This window comes from Marmota marmota, unplaced genomic scaffold (genome assembly GCF_001458135.2).
Source record: "Marmota marmota marmota unplaced genomic scaffold, marMar, whole genome shotgun sequence".
Classification (NCBI taxonomy): Eukaryota; Metazoa; Chordata; class Mammalia; order Rodentia; family Sciuridae; genus Marmota; species Marmota marmota.
In genome coordinates this window covers 3,825,601-3,841,723 of record NW_026000080.1, presented here as the reverse complement: position 1 = coordinate 3,841,723, position 16,123 = coordinate 3,825,601, and the positions used below count along the sequence as shown (strand labels likewise).

The 16,123-nt window shown below is 34.2% G+C and overlaps 1 protein-coding gene across 2 annotated transcripts in view; it reads right to left on the bottom strand.

Annotated features, from left to right (window-relative positions):
- Syde2 (synapse defective Rho GTPase homolog 2) overlaps positions 1-16,102 on the bottom strand; it is a 40,879-nt gene extending 24,777 nt beyond the window's left edge. For both annotated transcript variants that reach the window (XM_015504746.2, XM_015504745.2), the window contains exons 1-2: positions 15,281-16,102; positions 5,440-6,135 (exon numbers count right to left, since the gene is read on the bottom strand). In XM_015504746.2, the coding sequence (XP_015360232.1) occupies positions 5,440-6,135; positions 15,281-16,028 (1,444 nt within the window). In that variant the 5' untranslated portion in view covers positions 16,029-16,102. The remainder of the gene's footprint in view (positions 1-5,439; positions 6,136-15,280) is intronic.
- Between the last annotated feature and the right edge of the window lie 21 nt (positions 16,103-16,123).

Genomic DNA, 16,123 nt, shown 5'->3' with positions numbered 1-16,123 from the left:
CTGCAACAGAGATATAAGTTTTCTTGCAATTTTTAGTTTTCATAGACAGTAAAACCAAGAAATGCTTTTGAATTTTTCTCCATACAAAAATGGCTTTATTCTTCTTTGAATGTCAAAATTATTCAGGTTTATGGTAAAAAGTTTTTAAAAATACTAAGAAGTATTTTACAAGTACAAATAAAGTAAATATCAGCCTAAACTACATATTTACAGATTAGCCACTACAAATATTTTGGTGGAAATAATACTAAAAGTAGTTTAATATTAATAAATTATTAATATTTCATTATGATTAAGCAATGCCAACTGACATTTATTGAGCTACTTAATATGTGTAGTCACTTATTTAATTTTCATAGTAACCCTGTGAGTTAAAACCATTAGCACCACATTCTCCAGATAAGTACTCTCAGGCACAGAGCTGAGTAATTTAAGATCACAAAGTTGGCAGGTGGTAGAACCAGGATCCAAGCCAAAACATTGGTTTTCAGAGTCTATGCTTTTAAATATTATACTTTCAGCTCCTCCATCCTTCTACACACTTTTTTGTCCAGCCATACATATTAAACAGATTTTAAAGACTTTTTCTCGACTATTATTAAAATTTTCCATAACTTCCTCAGCTTAAAAAATGGTCAAAAAATACATTTAATTTTTAAATTTGTACTTGTTCATAGTAAATTTTCAAACTAATAATACAGATTAAAAATATCTTCTAGAGCTGAGGTTGTGGCTCAGTGGTAGAGTGCTTTCCTTGGCATGAGTGAGGTACTGGGTTCAATTTCAACACCACATATAAATAAAGAAAGAAAATAAAGTTTTTTCAAATCTTCTAAAACCTGATATATAAATTCTAACTTTTCCTGTAAAGAAGCAATCTAATCCCAATTATATAATTTTTTTCAATTTTTTTCATATAACCATTCTTATAGAGGAAGATCTAATAACTTCAAAATCAGAAGTTATTCTATAAAAAAAGATCAACAAATTAAATGACCTTTCTTTAAAGTATTAATATAACATTCTCCCTCCACTCACTCTGTGCGTCCACACAGAGAATTAGTTTCTTTATAGACAGAGTACTATTTTAAGTATGCCTCCTGGGCCTTTCTGATAAACAGCTATTAAGAAATAAAGTGTGTGATAAACTGGACAAAGCATCCTCTATGTTGCAAATCACAGCACAATTCTACTGGCTTACTTGTTTAAAACATTCTACAGAAATCAGGGTCCTGCTTTACAAACATTAATCTATTTTGTCACAGCCTAGGAAAACCAACCAGTATATTAAACTGTTGTAGATTTTATTAAATTGCTAAGGAATTTAACATACTGGCTCCTTTTACATATTGTAAATAAATAATTCCAACTGAAGTCTTTAATTGTTAAAATGAAATACTGTACATGTTAGCAACTTCTATTATAGACAAGAGTGTATTTATTAAAACAAAGGCTTTTTGTTTTAATAAAATCCAACAGCTGAAATATTACCAAATTCCACAATCCTTTAAAATTAAACTAGAACTACACTAATCAAATCACAGAATAGCTATATACAGCAAGCACACACACACACACACACACACACAAAAATCCTTAAACAGAAATTTATGTACCAGGCTTGAGTCAAGAGAAAATGATAGACTCCTTCAACACCAGGAACAGTAACTGGCACAAAGCATGAACTCAACATTTGTTGAATAAATGAAGGCATCAATCAACCAATTATTATTTGACCTGTAAATTTGTAAACCTTTTTGAAAATACAATACAGAAATTAACAATAGCAAATACCAGCATAAACACCCAATAATGATACTAGTAAATAAATCCAAAAGAAGCAAAAATGATCATGATGAAAGGTTACTGCAATAGCTGTGGGCACAATCTATTAACACCAAATACCAGAAAAACAGTCAAATGAATTAGGGCCCATCAACTCAATTAAACTCAGTAAAACTTGAGAAACAATAATATTAATCTACATATAACAATGCAAGATGAAGATATAAAGAAAAAAACACAAAATCAATCAATCCATCTATACCAATCTGATTGCAATATTTACCTGGAAGTTAATAAGCATAAAACAAGTCATAGTTATGTTAGGATGATTTTTTAAATTGCTGTTCATATTTAAAGTATTTACAAATTAGCTGCCAACTTCTCAACATCATTCTGCCAATATTGCTAAGGAAAGCAGATCACATTAGGTAACCTTGCTACCAAACTGAAAAAAAAAAAAAAAAAGAAAGAAAAAGACATATACTAAACTGTATTCTTTTGATCAGTTTAGGATTGTGCTTATTAGATATGAATTACATGTTTAAAAGAATGATGGTAAGAAAGGAGACATAAATAGTAGTCATTCCATACTTTTAAAAAAATTTATATGTCTATTAGTCTAAGATCATAATATGCCACAAACATTTTAAAAAATTAGTTTTAGTGTAAGAAATAAAATCAAGAATTGATAAACGTGATGGACTCAAACTAAAAAGCTTCTTCTCAAAAGAAACAATGAGGTGAAGGGAGAGCCTACATTTTGGGAGCAAATTTTCGTCACATGCATGTCAGATAGAGCACTAATCTCCAAGATATAATAAAGATCTCAAAAAAACTTAACAGCAAAAAAAACAAATAACCAAATCAATAAATGGGCTAAGGAGCTAAACAGACACTTCTCAGAAAAAGGTATACAATCAGTCAACAAATATATGAAAAAATGTTCAAAATCTCTAATAATTAGAGAAATGCAAATCAAAACTACTCTAAGATTTCATCTCATGCCAGTCAGAATGGCAGTTATCAAGAATACAAATAACAGCAAGTGTTGGTGAGGATGTGGGGGGAAAGGCACACTCATACACTGCTGGTGGGACTGCAAATTGGTGCAACCAATCTAGAAAGCAGTATGGAGATTTCTTAGAAAACTTGGAATGGAACCACCATTTGACCCAGCTATCCCACTCCTTGGTCTATATCCAAAGGACTTAAAATCAACATACTATAATAACACAGCCACATCAATGTTTATAGCAGCTCAATTCACAGTAGCTAAACTGAGGAACCACCTTAGATGCCCTTCAATAGATGAATGGATAAAGAAACTTTAGTACACATACACAATGGAATACTATTCAGCACTAAAAGAGAATAAAATTATGGCATTTGCAGGTATATAAATGGAGTTGGAGAATACCATGCTAAGCGAAGTAAGCCAATCAGTTTACTTTGCTTTAAACTTTTTTTTCCCAAAAAGCCAAAGGCCAAATGTTCTCTCTGATAAGTGGATGCTGATCCATAAGGGAGCAGGGGATGGGAAAAATGGAGGAATTTTGATTGGACAAAGAGGAGGGAGAGGAGGGGAGGCATGGGGGCAGGAAATATGGTAGAATGAGATGGACATCATTACCCTAGGCACAAGTATAACTGCCCATATGGTATGTCACTACATTGTGTACAATCAGAGAAATGAAAAGTTGTGCTGCAATTGTGTACAATGAATCAAAATGCATTCTGCTGTCATATATACCTGATTAGAATTAATTAATTGATTTTTTTAAAGGATGGCATGTAGAAGGTGGGCTGGATGTAGTTAAAAGCATAGATAAAGCATTCACAGTAATAAGAAAGAAAATATATCATAAAGTTACAAATTTCAGTGAGGGCAGTCAATGTTATGGTGAGAGAAGTGGGAGTTTTCTATTTATTTGCATTTTTCTCAATGAAATATAAAGTAAGATCTTAAACTGAGAATAAGAATTGGAAAGAAGGTAATAGGAAGGGAATGCTGAAATAAAAATTAGTTTCAGGGGAATTATATTAAAGTGTATGTCACTTTATAGATGCTACCTTTCTAACTTAGCTCTTGTCCTTATTATCTTCTTGCCTTCTCAATAACATTCCACATCCATCCCTATCTGTGATACTATAGCCTTCCCTCACACTCTACCCTGATCATAATCTGTATTCCAAATTACTATTTTATTTAGTATTTACTTCTCTTTCCATCATATTACGAAAGACACATATTTACTATAGAATTGAGTCTACAATTAGAAATGCACAGAGAAGAATGTTTTTGATTACCTTCAATCACAATACCCAGAAACAAAAACTAACCACAACGAAAACCCCCATTAACATTTTCAGTATGGCTTTCAATGTTTCTTTCAAAATTGCCAACATATAGTACACAGTTTCATAATTCACTTTTTCTCTTAATATAACATTTACTGGGCCTCCCCAAGTTGCTGAGAAAAGGATTCAAATTCAAATATTTAATTTGCAAAGTTCAGAAATCCCATCAAAGAAGTGAGAAAATTCAGGGGGATATTCAAGATGAACATCAAGCCTGCTATCCCTATGAGCAACTGGAGCTTAATCTCAAGAGAAAACTCTAGGAAGATTAATCTGCTCATAATTACCCACCCAAGAGAAAAGAGAGCTGGGGTAGTCCTATACCAACTTGTCAGTAACTGGTTGAGGAATACTCCAAGGCTGCCCTGCAGAGAGCTTCCTTGACTTCAAAGAAAGTCCTTAGGCAGAGATGCAAATACTGTGTAAGGTAGAAAAAGGCTTCCTTCATTCAAGTAGTAAATAATAAAACCCAATACATATGCACCGACAGCATCTACTACACCACACATCTTCAAATACTATGCATCATTTGAAATTCTATAAATTAAAATGACTTGATATAAAACATAAATAATTTCTATCCAGCACTTGATATTTGCAACCAAAGGTGACTCACACTGTTTCCTGGGGAGTATGTCTAGAATTAACAGAAGCATATCATAAAACTGAAGGCAAACAAGGAAGAGCAAAACCATTAAGTTCAACTATATAAAATGCTTTTTTTTAATAGATCAAAAACTGTTGAATATCAGCAATTTCTTATGGTTCAACCTAATATATATTAAACTTCAATTATTTCCTTTTGGGGTTGTATAACTATTGTAGCACCTTTTTAATCCCTTTTTTTTTTCCTTCCTTTCCTTTGCTCATGAGAAATCTTAGGCATAAGAACACAAACTAATGACTACTGGTATACTGAAAAGACAACTTTTCAGCTTTGGCCAGGCCATGTATGGGTAAATGAATGAATGAAGCAAAAAATTAGACTTACATAAAGAATATATCTTTTTCTTCTATTCCCCATGACTTCACTCTTTTCAATGAAGAGAAAAGCAATCATAAGTCTCAAAGGATAAATATACTAAATCATATCACATACCACATTACAAAACCAAGTCTGTGATAAAAATAATTAAAACACCATGTATATAAAATATTTATAAACCTGTTTTTATTTTTTAAAATATATTCACTTTATACAGAAAGTACATGAATATAATATGCATCTTCTATATTTAGCAACTGTGAAAGAATTGAAAAAGAAGAAAGAAAAGGCAGATCTATGATCATCTTTACCTGCAAAAGGAGATTTCAATATCGGAATATCCTCCACCATTAAACCTTCTTGTATCTTGTGTCCTAGCCTTTGCGTGTACTGCTGCATACATTCTGTGGAATGGATGGAATCTATAGGATTCACTTCATTTGACTGAGTGGTCTGAGTATCACCTTTGTGTTCAGAAGAGCACAACGGATCTTCAGTAGGCTGCTCTGCTTTTGTAGGGTCACTCCTAGACAATATGCTCAAACTGACAGCAGGAAACTTCAGAAGAGCAGGGTTTGGCTCATGGAAACTCAAGGCACTTGATACCCCAAGGTCATCATCCTCAGGAATGGGATTGTACCATATTTCTCCTTCATCATCTGCATCATTTTCCTCATTAAAATCTGAAGAGCAGTTTCTTGATAATGATGAGTTTGTAGCATTACACACCATATATGTACAGTATTCTTCAGATGATTTGAGGAAAGGATGTGATAGCTGATGTTTAGGAAGAGATACAGGTGAGATAGATAAATGACTCCTATCTTGGCATTTCCTATTTTCTTCTTCCAGATTAAGAGATCTCAGAGGACTTTGATATAACCAATTTCGTTTTTTTGAAACAGTGATACTGTTAAGTGGCTTATGACCTCTGAATTCAATATTATCCTTCAGATCTTCAGATTCTCTTCTCTTCATTGAAGACCCATAGACATTTTCAAATAAATCTGTTTCAAAGAAGAAAAAAAGATAGAATATAATGCCTAATATACCAGGAAATATGTCACTTCAAATCAGTAGTTAAAATTTTTTTAAAGTAGAAAAGTAATATTAATCACAAAAAAAACAAAATCAAACCAGAAAAATTTTGGATTTTCCACTTAAACATGGTTGCCATTATCTAGAAATCAGACTGCTAGTATAGGTGTCATAAAATTCTAGGAAACAGAATATGCAAATTCTGATACTGCTTTTATTAAAAAACTACAGGATTAACAAAGCCTTACCCTAAGCAAAACAAATTTTATAAAAAGCTTATATAGAATGCTTTGTACACAGTATGACTAATCAATATTTGAATAATTTCCAACTCACTATTACTAGACCAAAGTCATTAGAAAGAATAAGTAATATTCCTAACTTTTCACACAAAGATTTACTTTCACTAACCTAACAAAAAAGTATACCTTACCTATTAAAATTTCAACATAACATTGGTTCCCTAACCATACAGCTCAGTAGTATCTTATGCAAAGTTTGAGTTCTATATAGCTGGAGCAAAAATTGAAATTAAGATCTCTGAAAGAGGCTGATTAGAACCAACCATGCTGTCTCACAGTAAGCACAACAGCTATTATTATTACTGGCCAGACGCAAATTTAGGCAGCAGATAAATAATGAACAAAATAATCCCTGCCCATAAGAAATTTATAGTCTACTCAAATACTCAAGATGATATACAGGTTAATACAATGTGATAATACCCTAAAAATATACATAACACTACTTTCATCTAAAAAGGAAAATTTTGTGCCTCCAAAGAGGTGTGTGAAGCAACTTCACTGACCCTTTACTGATAGTGAATAATCTAAATATAATAATAATAATAATAATTCACTACACATATGTAATAAAAACCACATTTGTATAAATCTAAGACCATGTTAGGTTTTTAAATTATGGAATTATGGCCTTATGCTATTCTGGTTGTGTACATGGTTGATTCATCTTACTGTTACCACAAATAAAAAATGATGTGGGGGGGCCAGGGCTGTGGCTCAATGGTAGAGCAATTGCTATCATGCATGAGGCACTGGGTTCCATCCCTGGCACCACATGAAAATAAAAACAAATAAAATAAAGGTATTGTGTCCATTTACAACTAAAAAAAAAAAAAAATTTTTAAAAAGATGTAATAACAGTGATAAGCACATTAAGCTATGAGAATCTTAATAACAAAATTAGTTTCACACATAACAAGATGTTAAGTAACCTTTCAACTGAAAGAAAAATCTTTAATAATGCAAAAAAAAGCCCTTGTCTTTTTTAAAATCCTAAACATCTACCTAACCAATCAGATTAATTAAAACATAACAGTCTGGGGCTGGGGATGTGGCTCAAGTGGTAGCACGCTCGCCTGGCATGCATGCGGCCCGGGTTCGATCCTCAGCACCACATACAAAGATGTTGCCAAAAGCTAAAAAATAAATAAATAAATATTAAAAAATTCTCTCTCTCTCTCTCTCCTCTCTCACTCTCTCTTTAAAAAAAAAAAAAAACATAACAATCTTAAACACTAATTGGGTTTCAAGTTCAATTAGTTACAGAAGGAAAAGAAGCTCCATGAACTCCTACTATGTCTGCAATTTACTCACTCATCAAGTAAGTAACTATTATGTTCTAGAAATAAAGCAATAAGGAAGCCCCTAACCTCATTTTACCTCTACAACAATCTAATAAGTATAATTATTATATCATTGAAAAATATGAGGAATATGGTCAAGTCCCTAGTATTCAAAATTAAACCTAACCCTAAAACCCACATGTTTACCCCATTCTCTATACCATGCTACCTATTAAGAACAGGGAAGCAGGTCTCTCTCAACATGGGATAGCATCACATTTACAATACAAAATGGCTGCTGATAGAGACAGGAGGATTGCAAGTTCAAAGCCAGCCTCAGAAATTTATTGAGGTGCTAAGCAACTTGGTGAGACCCTATCTCAAAATAAAATATAAAAAGGGCTGGGGATGTGGCTTAGTGGTTAAGTGCCCCTAGGTTCAATCCCCAGTAACAACAACAACAACAACAAAAATGGCTGCTGATAAATATTTGGAAATCTATAAAATAATGGGGGGGGGGGGGGGAACAGTCAAAACCACCAAGTTGGTAAAAGGAAGGGGCAGTACTGAAACTCTGACTTTAAACTTCATAGAAGTATACCTGGGCTGCTACCACTAAGGGATACCCATCTCCATCCCCCAGGATTGAATAAGCAAACATAACAAACACTCAACGAACATCATGAACTGATTATTTAATTTAATTAATGAAAAGGTGAAGATTTTTCTAGAGTCTTTCTTTGGTTCTATTTCCTTTACACTTTATACTTAACAACTAAAAATCAAACACATGCTCAGGAATCACTTAAGCTTCTGGATTCTCAGTTATTACATGCTTTTGCCAAGTGTACTGAAATCTAGATCAATTTTACATTTAAGCCTAAATCTCAAGCTATTATTCAACAGCTTTCAGACCTATACAGGATGTTATTTATAAGTAAATGTATATATATAGTTTTGACATTAATTATAAATTTGAAGCAAAAGCTATAAAATTATATAACTCACTGACTAAAAATAAGCAACAGTTTATTTTATCTTATTCTCAGACAGCTCTTCAGCCCTGAAAATTTTATAGAACAAGATACATTACTTTGAGTCACAGCAGAGTTTTTTGATGTATTATACACTGTGAATGATCCTTAAACATGTCTACTTGTACTACACTTCAAAGAACTGCAATAAGGAAATAAAGCTACTAGCCTCCCATATTCAAGCAAGGTGATACTTCTATTGATACAAGTATTTAACTGGAGTATAATACTAAAAGTAATAATTATAAGCCAGACATGGTGGTATATGACAGTGACTCAGGAGGCTGAGACAGTATGATTGCAAGTTCAAAGTCAGCCTCAGAAACTTAATGAGATCCTGTCTCACAATAAAAAATATAAAGAGATGGTGCTAGGGTTGGGGATGTGGCTCAAGCGGTAGCGCGCTTGCCTGGCATGCGTGCGGCCCGGGTTCGATCCTCAGCACCACATACAAACAAAGATGTGTCCACCGAAAACTAAAAAAATAAATAAATAAATAGAAAATTCTCTCTCTCTCTCTCTCTCTCTCTCCCTTTCTCTCTCTCAAAAAAGGAGAGAGATGGTGCTATATCTCCTCAGTGGTAGAATACCCCTGGGTTCAAACCCCAGTACCACAAAAATAAATAAATAAATAATAATAATTACATTGTGAGACATACTATAACTACCTTTAATGAAGCTTCAAACTACAAAAGCTTGAAATCATACAGTCTGACTGCCATTGTGATATTTCAAAATATATAATGCTAAAGTTTAAATTTATAAATAGCTATATTATTATGGTTTATGGTAAAAGCCAAATGTATTTAATTATTAAAATGAATTAAGTAACATGTTATTCAAGGCAGTAAACCTTACTTAGATAATTACTTATAAATTATATAAAAACTTCATCTTTATTTCAATTAATAAAATGGATGCCTATGTTAATTCTGTGAATATAAATTTACATAAATGAAAGCTATCTGCAATCCTCCCTTCCTTTTTTAATGCTAAAATTAATGTTTAATAGCATAAATTTAAGAGTTATCTTTTGCTTCTATATAAAGATATACAAATATATATGCTTTCACACACATACGCTTTCAGATATATAGTAATACACGAGTAAAAATTTTAAAATAAGTATGTAAGTCACAAGGCAAAAAAGTCCTTATTCTTTCAGCTCTGTTACAGTACCATATTCATATTCTAATTAGAGCCATTTATTTTGAAAATCTGTACAAAAATGCAGAAATTGTAATTTCTGCAGATTTTCATTAAGAAAAATATTCTACATAGTGAACTATGAGGCAATTTTCTTTTCTCAGTCATTATTTCATAATAAATCTAGACAACTTGAAGATTTTAGTAGTGCCCCAGTCCAAAAGCAGCAGTAAACTAAGAAATTATGTATTTCAACTCTTATTAAAAATGTACAGCATCTACAGACATCTTTTCATCATTTTAAAATTTCTACTACATAAACAGTAAGGAAAATGTTTTTCTTTTTCTTTAAAAATTCTAAATAAAAGTATTCTTATGAACATTGTATCAGATATTTGAATCTATGCCTAAAATTCTCTCTCTTCCAAGATAAATCTAAAAGAAGATAAGGCGTAAAATGAAAAGGACTGGAGCACTTTTTCGTCCCTTGTAACTTGCAATAAAAACCTTTAAGCAAGCTGTGTTGCTTGCTTTTGAGACAAGAAAATAGAGAAGAAAACTGTGAGACTGTTTTTAGTTTCACTAAAGTAACTGAGAAAAGCCAGAGAAGCAAGAAAAAGATGCACAAAAGAAAAAATGAGCAGAATAAATAAGTACCCCTAAAATGGATAATCTAGCTCAATTCCCAATGCTCAAGGCAGTCCTCCTAAACTTCCATTCTCACTCTCCATCCAGAATCCTAATGATCTAGTGCAAAACAATATTCCACAAACCCTGCTTGCCTTCCTCCGGATAATAACAGCTAAATGCCAGGGGAAATACCAAATGGATTATCTTTATTCTTCCCCTCAACATAAAGACTGAGGCCACAGAAAATTGAATAACTTGCCCAAGGTCACAAGACTGTAAAAGGGGCAGAGTCTGACCAGAAACTCAGAATCTCTATTATGTTAACCCTCTACTATATGGCCTCCTCTCTTGCAGATTCCAAAATCTATTTATTGATGCAAAATGAGAGCAATATGAAGGGAACTGCAAACTCATCACATACTGTAAGCAGTGTTAAGACTGAAGCAGAAAGAACTCAAGTGCTTTAGTCTAAAGAGGTTGGTTTAAGTATGAAGTACTAGAATAAGGTAGAGTGCTTTTTCAAAACTTTGCGGAGGCTGGGAGCAGTGGTGCACTCCTGTAATCCCAGCAGCTGGGGAGGCTGAGGCAGGCAGGATTGTGAATTCAAAGCCAGCCTCAGGAAAAACGAGACACTAAGCAACTCAGTAAGACTCTGTCTCTAAATAAAATACAAAAAGATAGAACTGGGATTGTGGCTCAGTAGTCAGGTGCCCCTGGGTTCAATCTCCAGTACTAAAAAATAAAAATAAAAACTTTGGAGGACATGAAAACTCTAGAATCTCACTACTAAAAAGTGTGATCTGGGGGATGCGCACGTGTGAGGCATCAGGTTCAATCATTAGCACCATATAAAAATAAATAAAGACATTGTGTCCATCTACAACTAAAAAATATTTTTTTAAAAAAGTGTGGCCTGCCTAACAGCATCATCTACCTATACTGGAACTTTGTTAAAATGTGAAGTATCAAGTCCCAGACCACACTTATTCAAATCAGCATTTTAACAAGATTTAGGGAATCCATATGCACTTTAAGTTTGAAAAGCACTGCTCTCAAATCGTAAACCATACTTTAAACACCAAGAATCTAGAAAATAGCTTTGGTGGTTCTCAAAAAATAAACCGGCATCTCTTGGGAATCATGGATCTAGAAACAGTATTTTCAAATCAACACAACACTACTTTCTGCTGAATTTGTAATTCTAAAAGTTTTCTAGCCACCAGCAACTCCAACGTTCCATGGCACACTTCCAAAAAAAGGCAACTTGCCTCTAGAGTCACAATGGCAGACTCACACAGAGATTTAAAGGTAGAAGATTGTCAAATAATATATGTCTTTCAGAGATTATATAGCAGGAAAAGTGGAGTCAAAGTACGCTAATCATTTTTAAAAGAAAAAAAGAGTTGAAAAAACTCAACCTGATGCTTCTGAATATATTTCTGTGAACTATATGCTAATCAAAACTTATTTATAAATGTTTATATTAATAAAGAACTGTTAGCAAATAAATTAAGATTCCTTCATAATTTTAAGGCTTGCAGAAACTTGACAATATTTACTATGTGTAATGACTTTAGATTTCTTAAATAATCATCTCAATGAAGAACAAATTGGGGGCTGGGGATGTGGCTCAAGTGGTAGCGCGCTCGCCTGGCATGCGTGCGGCCCGGGTTCGATCCTCAGCACCACATACAAACAAAGATGTTATGTCTGCCGATAACTAAAAATAAATAAATATTAAAAATTAAAAAAAAAAAAAAGAACAAATTGGCCAATCTGTGAACACAACATACTTAACTGCATCAAATCATTGGCATTATTATACCATCAAAAGTTTTAATGGGGGGCTGGGGATGTGGCTCAAGTGGTAGCGCGCTCGCCTGGCGTGCTTGCGGCCCGGGTTCGATCCTCAGCACCACATACAAACAAAGATGTTGTGTCCGCCTAAAACTAAAATAAATAAATAAGTAAATATTTAAAAAAAAAAAAAAAAATTATTAAAAGTTTTAATGGTTCTTTGTAGGAGACAGAAATGAAAATAGAAAATCACTTTTGACATCTATTTGTCATATGGTCTCAAAAATTTCAAAATAACTAATAGATTAGATATCTCTAACCCATTATATACTGTTATAAATCCCAAATATATTTATTTTGGGAGAAAAATATCCTCATGAGTAATATTACATAAAAAATATGATACAAATGTTTTAGATACTTAACATCTTTTATATAACCAAGAATGTACTCCCTCATCTGGACTGTCCAAATTGTTTTTTTAAAAACATGATTTTTTTTTTATCCCTTGTGATGAGACTGGGGATGGAACCTAGGACTGAGCATACTAAGCACATGCTCTACCACTGAACTACATCATCAATTCAAAAACATGATTCAAAACAGAATCTAAGCAATATCAATTTGAAGTAAGCAAATATTTGAAGGTAAAGGTTTAAAATGAATATAGTAATTAATTTTTCAAGCAGTCTTAAAACCTATTCTAGGATTCCCCCATCTTTGCAATTTTGAAGAAGTTATTTATCGCTCTACACCTTGTCGAAATTCCATTCATCTCCTCAATTCAAGCAACTTGATGGTAATACAACAAACCTCTAAAGAACTCTGGAGTCTTTTTTACCTTACATAAATAGGGGTTATTTAGTCATGAGACCTGAGGTTTAATTCACATAAGAGTCTGATTCCATATGCCAGGAGAGACACCTCAGAAAAACTACTTAACCTTTATGTTCCTTTTGTTGTTCTTAAGTAATAACTGTCAAATCTCCATATTTTGGGGTGGAAAGGTTTAAAATTTATATAAGAATCATATAAACTACCCAGAATGGCTATAGTAAAACCAACTAACCTTCATTAAAAAAATTTTTTTTTTACAAATACTCTCCAAATCTATATTAGATAAATAAACACTACACAAATTATTTTCATGTTTTCTAAAAGATGAATTCATGATGTGAAAGGAAGTTGTTTAAATCAAAGATTATGGTAGCTTTTGCTTAGAGTTCTTATAAAATAAAATACTATCACAAAGAAATTCTAATATTTCATTTTAATTTCTTTTAAAGTTGTTAGCAAAAAAAATAAAAAAATAAAAATAAAGTTGTTAGCATTTTCATAATTAGTCTTAATAAAAAATTCACTGCATTCATTCTTAAAGGAAATATTTTCATTTGTTAACTCCTTTATTAGTGAAGGCATTAAAAGCCAACAGGTGGTAAATATTTTACCTCTGCAACAAAAAGGTAAAAGCATTTGACTAAAGATACAGGTTTCTGATTATGGCTGAAATTTAACTATCATACAAAGAGTTAATGAACCAAGATCAAAGGAGGTAAAACTAATGTAGTAATAAAGTATAATAAGTGATTACAAATATTTTATTCCTGGAAATGCACATTTTAATGTGAATGTAGTATAAAGTAAACCTGTCTTCACAAAGACACTCTACTATTTCTTTTATTCAAGTGAAACAAAATATTTAAACTTGAGGATAAAGTTTGACAGGCATTAGACTTAAAGATCCAAAAAACATTTAACTTTGCATATAATTTAAATGAATCATTTGATTTATCATCATTGGTTGATTAGAAGTTGTTAAATTTTTATTTCTTCTCATTGTTGTCTGTACAATGGTTAATGTGTATTAACCCAATCCTGGGCACTTGTAATTCTTACCACAAATACTAAGACTACATTTTACATTTCAATATTTAATGTTTTTAAAAATATTACTAACACGTAGGTCTTTATGTTCACTGATATTTTTATATTTTAAATGTAGTTCAAAAAGCCATGTTGTTTTGTTCTGTTTCAGAAAGAATATTTGTTATTTACAACATAATTAAGAGATTCCTAGAATTGATAACCTAAACCTCCAGAGATAACTGAAAACCATGCACATTCAAAATAAGGAGCATAATGATATAAGAACAAATATACATTTCAAAAAACTAATTTACTTCTAATATGAATAGTTTATAAGTTTACAAATAATTTTAAGTGCCTGAAATTTTTTTTGAAGTACCTTATGGACATTTTTCTTTTGATTACAATACCACTATCCTTGATTTTCCAATTTTCCACAATAAAAAGATCACTCACCTCGTTGGAGTTTGTTGGTGTGAAGATGATGTGAAACGCTACCTGACTAAAAAGAAACTTTACTCATACCTTTAGTTTGTTTTGGTTGTGGTTGTGTGTGTGTCTGGTGTAAGCGTCTGAGAGAGAAGAAAAAAGGGAGTAATGAGTAAAATGACAGTTTATGAAGCCTGTAAAATCTACCTTGGATCAAATTCAAATTCACAAACTCCACAAAAGTCTCCGGATTTGCCTGGAGCTACAGAGAAAAAAATCAAGGCAGCGCCGCCCCTCTCTCAACCTACGAAAAGCGTGTGGCGAACTTAACCTTTACTCCTTGTACTAAGGGAGTAGGCGCACCAGTTTTAGGAGAAGAAATTAAAAAAAAAAAAAAATCTGCATGCCACTGTCTAAAAAAAAAAAAAAGAAAGCAAAAGAGTGAATGTGAATACATCACACTAAATAACCTCGAAATCGCTTTAAATTGCCACTTCTATGACACTTATTTTAGCACAGTCACGTATCTGTCTGCAAAAACACACTTTATTCTTGGCTCTAAAGACAGGCGCGGTGGGTAAACACTAAGGCTTGCAATGCTAGCATACAGACTGCAAAGTATCCTACCTGTCAATGTAATTCTTTGATCGGGAGGCACCGAGAGGATGGGGTTCTCACGCACTTTCAAAGTGCCCAGGTTAGGAGAAGTAGCCTGCGCCACCGGGACTTTAGAAGGTGTCCCACGAACGCGACCCTTCATTCCCAGGGACAGCAGGCGACCTTTGTACATCCACTTCTGCAGCTTCTTGACTGTGACTGTGGACGGCTTCGGGGTGGGGGAGCCCTCCTGGCGGTCTTCTTGACCACTGCGGATCACAGAGGGCCCCGCAGGATGCCTGAAAGGACTTCTCGAGGAGCTGCCGAGGTCCTTGGAGCCCGGAGACAAGAGGCCAGCAGATGCTGCGGCCCGGGCGCTGCCCCGGCTCCAGCCTTCCATCCCGCCTCCACGTGGCGGGGACTCGTCTGGGTCCCCGCGCTCGCCGCACCTGATCCAGCTGTCGCTCGGCCACCGCTGTAAAGGAAGAGGCTTGGAGCCCACCGGGAGGCTCTCAAGGCTTCTGCTGCAGGACAGCCTCATTCGAGGAGTCCGAGGCCGGACTCCCTCAGGCTCCCTCGGAGGCGACCAGGGCGGGGACACCTGCTGCTGAGGGCAGTCGCCGCCTCCCAACTCCCAATCTCCGGGGCAGGCTCTGCAGTCCTCAGCGCCGCGGGGGAAAGGTAGCTGGCCAGGAGCCCCGGCTCCCGCGAGGAAACCGCGATCCGCCAACCCCCCGCCGCCCCGCCGCGTGCCTGAGTCAGGGGGTAGGTCGTGCATGGCCTGGATCAGCAGATAATAGGCCTCTCGCAACTGGGTTTGCAGCCTGCCCGACTCCAGGCTGCCGCCCTCCGCCCCCGCTGTCTCTTATACAC